This window comes from Myotis daubentonii, chromosome 6 (assembly GCF_963259705.1).
Source record: "Myotis daubentonii chromosome 6, mMyoDau2.1, whole genome shotgun sequence".
NCBI lineage: Eukaryota > Metazoa > Chordata > Mammalia > Chiroptera > Vespertilionidae > Myotis > Myotis daubentonii.
This window is the reverse complement of record NC_081845.1, coordinates 97,250,278-97,258,333: the sequence shown is the minus strand read 5'-3', so window position 1 is coordinate 97,258,333 and position 8,056 is coordinate 97,250,278. Positions and strand designations below refer to the sequence as shown.

At 63.7% G+C, this 8,056-nt stretch overlaps 1 protein-coding gene across 1 annotated transcript; it reads right to left on the bottom strand.

Moving 5' to 3' along the window:
- Nucleotides 1-3: 3 nt before the first annotated feature.
- Nucleotides 4-7,867, bottom strand: VWA7 (von Willebrand factor A domain containing 7). Its single transcript, XM_059702267.1, has 17 exons — nt 7,828-7,867; nt 7,326-7,582; nt 6,752-7,033; nt 6,447-6,543; nt 5,850-5,960; nt 5,053-5,248; nt 4,786-4,955; nt 3,771-3,883; nt 3,469-3,585; nt 2,824-3,009; nt 2,285-2,417; nt 2,018-2,170; nt 1,816-1,908; nt 1,316-1,617; nt 1,110-1,249; nt 746-920; nt 4-652 (listed from the first exon to the last, which is right to left on the bottom strand). Exons 1-17 carry the CDS (start codon nt 7,865-7,867, stop codon nt 479-481), a joined length of 2,739 nt encoding a protein of 912 aa, XP_059558250.1. The 3' UTR covers nt 4-478.
- Nucleotides 7,868-8,056: the final 189 nt, after the last annotated feature.

Here is an 8,056-nt window from a genome sequence, read left to right as displayed (position 1 = left end):
GAGCTCTAGGTGGTGGGCCAACTGCAGTCCACACATCAGGCGAGAAGCGCCTTCTCTGCTCCTGAAAGCCTCCATTTCCCCTTCCTGCGTTCCATGCCCTCACGCTCCTATATGCTGTGCATACGTGATCTTTGAAATCCCTCTGGGGAGAAGACATGTTTATTGAAAATGTCCTTCAAATTTAAATACAAAAATAAAATAGAAGTTTCTCCAGAATTTCAAATAAAAGCAATTTTATAAATAACACTTTAGTACCCTCCTACCCCAGTCTTAGGTTTGCTTCCCACGAGGGTTAGGGAAAGTGCATTGTGGGAAAATCGATTACCCTTTATCCCAATCTTGCTAAGAGAAGGGACAAGTGCATGAGAAGGAAAACCTCCAGCCCCGCTGGGAGAGTAGGGCCCGGGGCCCACGCCATCGCTCACCCACCGGGAGGGACTGGAAAGGGCGCTGGAGACCCAGCCTTTAGGGGCTGCTGTCACCAGGAGGCCAGGCCTAGAAGGAGCAGCACCCCGGCCACTGTGCCCCACCAGGGGTTGCCTGCCAGCCCTCCCCCCGCCCTGCCCCGAGTCACCAAAGGGGAGGGAGGAAGGGTGGAGCTGGCCATGGCGAGGACCGGGCCAGACGAGTGGGCAGGGACAGCGAGCTGGTCCTGGGGAGAAGAGGGAAAGTCCGTCTGGGTGTCTACACCCAAGTTAAGCCCCCCTTGGCCTGCCTACCCTGCGATGGAGAGGGGGCCCGTCACCTGTGGGTGCGGGGCCAGCACCAGGAGCCGGAGGAAGGCGTGGGTCGGGGGCACTGGTCTGGCTTCTCGACCCATCGCAGCCACAGTCACCGTCACCACGGAGTCCAGGGCAGCCGACTCCGGGACCTCCAGCCACAGGCGCCCCCAGGCGGACTCGTTGTGCTCCAGGCGAACCCTGCGGAGCGGGTAGAAACAGCCAGGCTCCCGAGAGCCCAGCGTGGGGGGCGCAGCCAAGCGCTGGCGGAAGGGGAGGTGGGCGCCTGAGGGCCAATCAGAAGGGGCCGGAGGCGGGGCTTAGAGGAGGTACCAAAGCCCCGCGCGAGAAAAGGGCGGGGCCGGGAGAAGCCGGAGGCTCGGGCTGCACCTGGAGAGGTTGGAGGTGAGCGTGAAGCTGGAGTTGACCCACGTCCTGAGGTCGAGATCCCGAGGCCCCGAAAAGCTGGCGATGCGAAGGCTGAGGGGGGCCTTGCTGCCCGGGGCCAGGAACCCCGCCGGGCCACTGAGCTGCGGAGGAGGGCGGGTCAGGGAGGAGCCGCGCTCTCCGCCCGCTGCGCCCTGCCCGGGGCTCACCTCCAGAAGGACCGGGGCCACCCTGCAAGGCTGGGGCGCCGCCCGGCGCAGGTCCCGCCCGCCGCCGTCCCGGCCCAGCAGCTCCAGAGCGAAGGGCCCCGCGGTGGACAGCAGCGGGGGTGGAAGCGAGGCCACCAGGAGACCTCGCTCCGGGGCTCCCCTGGGCTCCAAGGGCACCCGGTCCAGCTCGGCGCCCCCCGGAACCCCTCGCAGCACGACGTGGGAGAAGTGGGGCAGCGGCCCTTCCCGGCGGCCGCCGGGGCACAGCCCTGTCACCTCAACCAGCAGCTGGGTCCGGAGACCTGCGGCCGGAGGGCGGGGAGAAGTGGTCTGCGGTCAGAACAGGGCTACCCCCGGGAGGACTGGTGGGGCGGTCAGGGGGGCGTTCTGTGCACATTTGCGTAAAACATGTAAGTTATAACCCAATGGACAGTTAAATAAGAGAGAATTTTGTAAGTGTGAAATCCACAAACAAGTTGGGGTGGGGGGTATAGATGCACCTGCAACTGGCTGGGTCAAGGGGTAGAGGCCAGGGTGGGGGCCGTCCTCCACGGGGATCCCAAAGTGGAAGAGGAAGTCCAGAGCCGTCTGAGCTGAGGGGGGGAGGGAGTCAGAGACCTTCCCCAGCTGGCTGTGACCATGTGCTCTGCGAGCTCTGCAGCTCCCCGCCCCTCCCCTTCCCAGGAAAGCCTTCCTCCTCACCTTGCACTCTCACCCGGGTGTTGCCCTCAGCTGTGACCTGGATCTCCCAGGTCCCTGTCTGGGGGGGGTCATTCATGCTCACCATCCAGAACTGCCCAAAGCGGCGAGTGTGGCCGAGAGAGCCCTGGCCTTCCTCCTGGCCCTGGGAGACCCCTGGGTGGGAGTGGAGAGAAGAGATGGTCACAGGAGACACTTCTTTCCCTTAGCAGATGGCCCTCATCCTCCATTCTCAGTTCTTCCCTCTGCCTTGGCACACGATGGAAGTACCTGCAGGGTTCCTGATCCAGAAGCTGCGGACCTCCCCGTGGATCTGGACCGTTACCCTCCGGAGCAGCCCATCCACAGTGAACACCAGCGGCCTCCCAGGCACCACCACCGGGGGTTCCAGGGGCAGGACCACCTTGGAGGGTGGGGAAGAGATAAGGCGTGGAATGAGTGGGAACAAAGACGAGAGAAAGGTGCAGACAGAAAGAAGCGAAGTGACGGACACCTGGAGAAGATACCTTCGAGAGGGGCATGAACCAGGGACAGTTACAGAGCGTGGCAGTTGGAGGCGAGGGCTTAAGGAGGAGTCCCTCAGTTGTCCCCAGGACAGAACCTTGGAACCCAAGATTGGGGGGTGGGGGACTAACATGGGAGGGGCAGGGTGGATAGCCTGGCTCTCCAGGAAGACAAACTGCCCTTCCCACCGCGACACCTTCTGGCAACACGGCCATGGGAGCCATTCCCTTCTAGAGGGAGAGGTGCAGCGTCACTCACCCCCCAGCGCCGAGCTGAAAGCCCTGTCCCTCCGTCCGTCCGCTCACCAGGTCGGCCGTGCTGTCCCCAACAACAGCTGCCACGTCGCGAATGTGCTGATCTTGGGTGAAGATCACCTCGCCTCCAGAGGCCAGGGCCACCACTTCATAAGGCTCGAAGCGCAGCGGGGACAAGACCTCACGCCGGACGCGGCGCTGACCCCGCGACGGGTCTTCAGTCACCAGGAATGTTACCTGTGCGCAGAGGAGAGGCCAGTACTCAGGAGCCCACGCGCCATCTCCCGTGGTCAGTGCGGCCTCCATGCTCCCGTCCCCCCAGGACTCCCGGCTGGTGGTCAGGTCTCCGACTACCCTCTGGCTGCTACGCAGCATCTCCCACTGCCCCCCCCCCCCCCCCCCCCCGTTAGTAGTTGCCACTCCTTGTAACTGTTGCCATATGTCATCCACATAGTGGGTTGTTGGCAGCTAGATGGTTTATTGGGGGCAGGTTCAAATACAAATTCAGTTGGTTAAGGGCAGGGCCTCTCACTCGTTAGTTGTGAAGGGATCAGGAAATGTCAGCCTCATTGTCCAGCCGCCCACTTCATGCCGAGGCTGCTTCGACTGCCACAGTGTGGCGGGGCCCTGGTTATGAGACTGTGGGCCTGGGTCTCCCTGGGAGCTAACATCGGGTTGCCCACTGGCTATGCTCACTCTGCAGCGTCGCTCCTGAGCCAGGGCTTCCACGCGGTGGGTGAGAAAGGCATCCTTGGGCGAGGCGTCCGTGAAGACAAAGATGTCCGAGAGTGGAGGGGTGTGCAGCAGGGCCAGCTGGCAGGGAGGGAATGGCTGGCGTGAAGATGGCGGCAACAGGGAACAGGGTAGAGCAAGGAGAGCCGGAGTGAAGCCAGTGGGGCCAGACTCTGGAGGAGGGATGGGGACAGGGTCCCAGGAAGGCTCTCACTCCCCCTGGTGGTGGGGCCTGGAAAGGGGGAGAGTGGGGCGGGAGGGCAGACCTCCAGGGCTGACAGGCTCATCTCAGGCTCGTCTCCGCCTCCCACTGCCTGGATCTCATTGAGTTGCTGCCAGAAGCTGTCAGGGTCACTGGTGGTAAAGACAGGACCAAACCCTGGGAGGAGGAAAGAGGTGCGAGGTGGAGAGCGAGGAGGCCCCCTACGCCCACCCGGCAGGAAGCCGCTGTGCTCCTGGGCTGGGCAGTCCTGACACACCAGCCTGCCCTGATACAGGCAGGGCAGGGCTCGGGCCTCTGCTGGGAAAGTGGGCCTCATTTCCTTAGCAGAGTGGCGCACTTCCTGGGGCCTGGGGGCCTGGGGAGTGTGTGTAAGAATAAAACATAGCCGGGGCCTTGGTTTCCTCCCTGCAAAGCCACAACAGCAGTACTCACCTCAGGGTTATTGGGAGACTAAAGGAATTGGTTTTGTGAATCTTGGAATAGTGCCTTTGACACATAAGTGGCTGAATTCTTCATTATTCACTTCCTCATACCTTCATCGAATATGTGAGAAACCCCGTACCTGCCAGCTATGAGATTTATGCAGACTTAGACCGGCCCTGGGGAAACGCTCAGTCCTACAGGCATTTTACCTGATGATCATTTCAACCCTGGGAGACAGTCAGGATGGAGCTAGTGGGGACCCATTTTATGGATGACGAAACCGAGGCAAAGTTATATGACCAAGCTAAGGACACACAGTGAGATTGGCCCAGGTCAGATTGAATTCCTGTTCAATGCTATGTAACTGTCTGTCTCAGATACTTCAGAGGCCTGCACCCACCAACCCCCCCGCCCCCCACCCCCGCATCCCCTCCTCGGTCTGTGGGAAGTAGACCTGAAAATGGAGCCTAAGAAAGCAGGGCCACTGCCTAAGCGTGGGTGCTGGGGAAGCGCTGTGACTGCTGCCCTTTGGGAGCAGTGGACGCAGCGGCGATTGTTCGCGGTAAGCGCAGGCCCGCTGCCCGCGGCACACCTTTGCCGCTGTCCTTCCCTCCACTCTCCCGCCAGACGGCCACCTGGGTCATGGAAAGGCACCAGCACGTAGTGGGCGGGCTCCAGGGGGCCGCCCCGCCGCTGCTCCACGATGCGGCGAGCCTGGGTCTTGGCGGCGTTGATCTCCTCGCCCATGCTGCCCGTGGTGTCCAGCACAAAGCCCAGGCTGGAGGCAGGGGTGATGTCCAGCAGCCTGCGGAGAGCCACAGGGCGGGTCTGCCCACTGGTCCCCAGCCCCGGCTTCTCAGCTCCCCGGGGAGCTCCTAGGGAGCCGCCCCAGGGCCACTCACCTGGAGAAGCCCCGGTCCCCCAGGCGGCTCCGCAGGAGCCCGAAGGCCTGGATGGAGGCCAGAAGGGCCAGTTCTGCAGCCTGGAGGTGGAGCGTGTGGTGGGGGGAGAAGCCCGGGGCGGTGCTGTCCTTGTTGATGCCTCCCCGGGGTGGCTGAGAGCTGCTCTGGTCAAAACGGCCCCCGTGGCTGCATTTTCCTGGGTGGGGAAAGGGATCCGGAGGTGGGAGTAGAAAACCCACTGCCCCCTAAGAGATGGGGCCTTTCTGAGCGCGCCTGGCCCTCTCACTGCTCAGCGAAGGACCGGCAGGAAGTGATGACATTCTGGAGGTCATCCCACAGCACATGAGGGATCCCCAGCCTCCAGTCCATCCCCAGAAGCTGCCCTCAGGCAATGGAGGTCTCATTAGCTGCTCCTGCCCCTCCCCCAACAAGTCCTGGCCACTCAGCAGGCCCTCATCCACCTAGTCCTTCCCTTCCAGGAAGTGGGGTGAGGACCTAGACCAGCCGTGGGCAAACTACGGCCCACGGGCCGGATCCGGCCCGTTTGAAATGAATAAAACTACAAAAAAAGAGAGACCGTACCCTTTTATGTAATGATGTTTACTTTGAATTTATATTAGTTCACACAAACACTCCATCCATGCTTCTGTTCCGGCCCTCCGGTCCAGTTTAAGAACCCATTGTGGCCCTCGAGTCAAAAAGTTGCCCACCCCTGGACTAGAGACTGAGGGCCCTGGGGACAGGGTCCGGGAGAGGAGGTGACTCCCCTTACTTCTGAGGGCTTTTCTGTCTGGTACCTGGAGGCTTGGAGGGATAAGTTCCAAAGTAGCCAGAGGTGAGGCGTGTGAAACCCAGCAGATTCCCAGGGCAGCTCAGCTCCTCACAATCGGCGCAGGTAGGATCTCCCACTGCAAAGGGAGGGGCAAGGTCTAGAGCCCAAGACCCTGCCGCCCCGACCCTAACCCTGTCCACCCAAACTTCAGCTTTTCCTCCGCTGCCAAGGCGCCAGCCCTCAGGGAGCCATCCCAGGCGCCCCCTAGGCTCCCTGAACTGACCCTGGAGCTCAGGGGCTGATGCTGAGACAGGATCTGCGGCTGGGACTGTGCCAGGGACGCCAGCAGTGTGGGGCCAACCCCTGCGCACTGTGCACAGGAAGTGAGCGGTCGGACAGGAGGCAGCTGCGGTCCTTGCTCAGCTGGGAGGTTGAGGGACCGAGAGAGAAAGCCCCGCGGACCCGGAGGGCGGGGAAGCGTGTGGGAGGGACGCAGCGGGGCCTGCAGCCTGGTCCTGGCCGTCCTTCCCCGGCGACCGCAGGGAAGCCCCAGATGGCCTGGCCTCGGGTCGAGCTGCGAGGCCTCGGAGGGCATTCCAGAGAGGAGGCGAGGCGGCCGTACCTTGTGCCAGGCTCCCCAGCTCCTGCCGTGGCCAGAGGAGGTGCGGGTGTGGCCGCTGCTGCCCCAGCTCCACCCAGTTGCTGTGACTGTAGAAGTCCTGCTCCGGGGAAGGAGAGGGACGGGCACCGGCTGTCTCGGCTGCCAGCCCTCACCTGCCGTGTGGACGCGGGGACCAGGGCGTGGCCTCAGGGCCTCGGCAGACAGGGCCCCGGTCCCTTCCAGAGGCCTGGTCAGAAGGCACCGCCCGGGAGACGGGAAGACTGGCAGTGAAGGGCCCTCTGCCCATGACCCCCAGTCCTGCTCACCTGCAAGGCATGGAGGGCCGCCCCGAGGCGCTGCCGGGCCAGGGCGTGGTCGCCGGCTTGGGCGGCCACCAGGGCCTCCCGCAGAGCCCCCACCAGGCGTGTGCGCCCCTGGCCCAGCCGCTCGGCATCGAAGTGCCAGTCAGGGTCGTTCCTGGAAGTTGGCAGGAAGTCCTGGGCTGCATTGGCACGAGACACCTCGCCTAAGGCTGCTCGGAACCGCCGGGAAGGGGACCCAGGTCCGAAGTAGGAGGCAAAAAGGTCATCGGCAAGGAGGGTGCGGCCCTGGGAGAGGGCAGGGGATGGGCTCAGGGAAGCCCCTGGGATTGGGCCATTGCCCACGCCTCCTCGGGAACTGGCACGCAAGGCTGTGTGGAAGGGCACGGCAGGCACCCCTCAGGGCCGCCCGGGACCTTCCTCAGCGGGGGGGGGGACTCCTGATTTCAGGACCAGGGATCCTGGGTGCTGTGGCTGCAGGGGGTAGAGAGGAGGGGACAGGCAAGCAGGACCTCAGGGAGTAGAGGCCCCAGGACCGCCGGGGTAGGGCTGGCATGTGGCAGGACCCTGGGACACTCACCAGGAAGTCCTCAAGACGAAGGGGGGTCCGGCCCGGGGGCGGCCGCTCCAGGAAGAGCTGCAGAGTGACATTGAGAGCCGCCGCCTCCGTCAGGTCCTGGTGGGTGACAGAGCCAGGGGCGGCCAGGAGGCTCCAGATGTTGGGGAAGAAGGCAGATGTGGGGGACAGCAGCTGTAGCAGCAGCAGCAGCACGGAGCCCAGGGCCAGGGGCACGTGGGGGGGGGGGCATAGCAGACGTAGGCCTGGGGGACAGAGGGCTCATGGGAGGAGGGAGAAGCAATCCCAGGGCAGGCGGCTGTGTCCCTGGGCACCTGCGGGCCGCTTCTGCTTTGCCTCAAGCTCCAGCCGCTCCAGCCGCTTCCTGCCCTCTCGTTGCCCAGACAACCTGAGGGCCTTCTCCGCGGGTTGGGACCTACACCGGCAAGAGGGGCCGAGGCTCCTCCCCCGGGAACCCCCTCCACCCAGCCTGACACCCCTCCCCCCAGCACAGGAAGTCCCCTACCTGCGGTGGGTCTCCAGCAGGGCGGCCAGTGGTGTCTCATAGGGCACTTAGGTCAGAGTTATAATTAACCCACGTGGGGCTGGGCAGGACTGACCCCTGGCCTGTCCTCCGGGCCCAAAGCCACAGCAGCAGCGGCACCGGGCGGCTCCCCTGGCTGCAGTGGGGAGGTGAGCGCTGGGAGGAAGGGCGACGCAGCGTGACTCAGGCCTGGCTCGGGGCCAGGGCAGAC

Coding starts and splice junctions, on each gene's coding strand:
- VWA7 (XM_059702267.1), bottom strand. CDS start 7,867: ATGAGACACCACTGGCCGCCCTGCTGGAGACCCACCGCAG. Junction 1,618..1,815: donor CTTGACCCAGCCAGTTGCAG/GTGCATCTATAC, acceptor CTCCGGCCGCAG/GTCTCCGGACCCAGCTGCTG. Junction 921..1,109: donor CTCACCTCCAACCTCTCCAG/GTGCAGCCCGAG, acceptor CCCGCTCCGCAG/GGTTCGCCTGGAGCACAACG.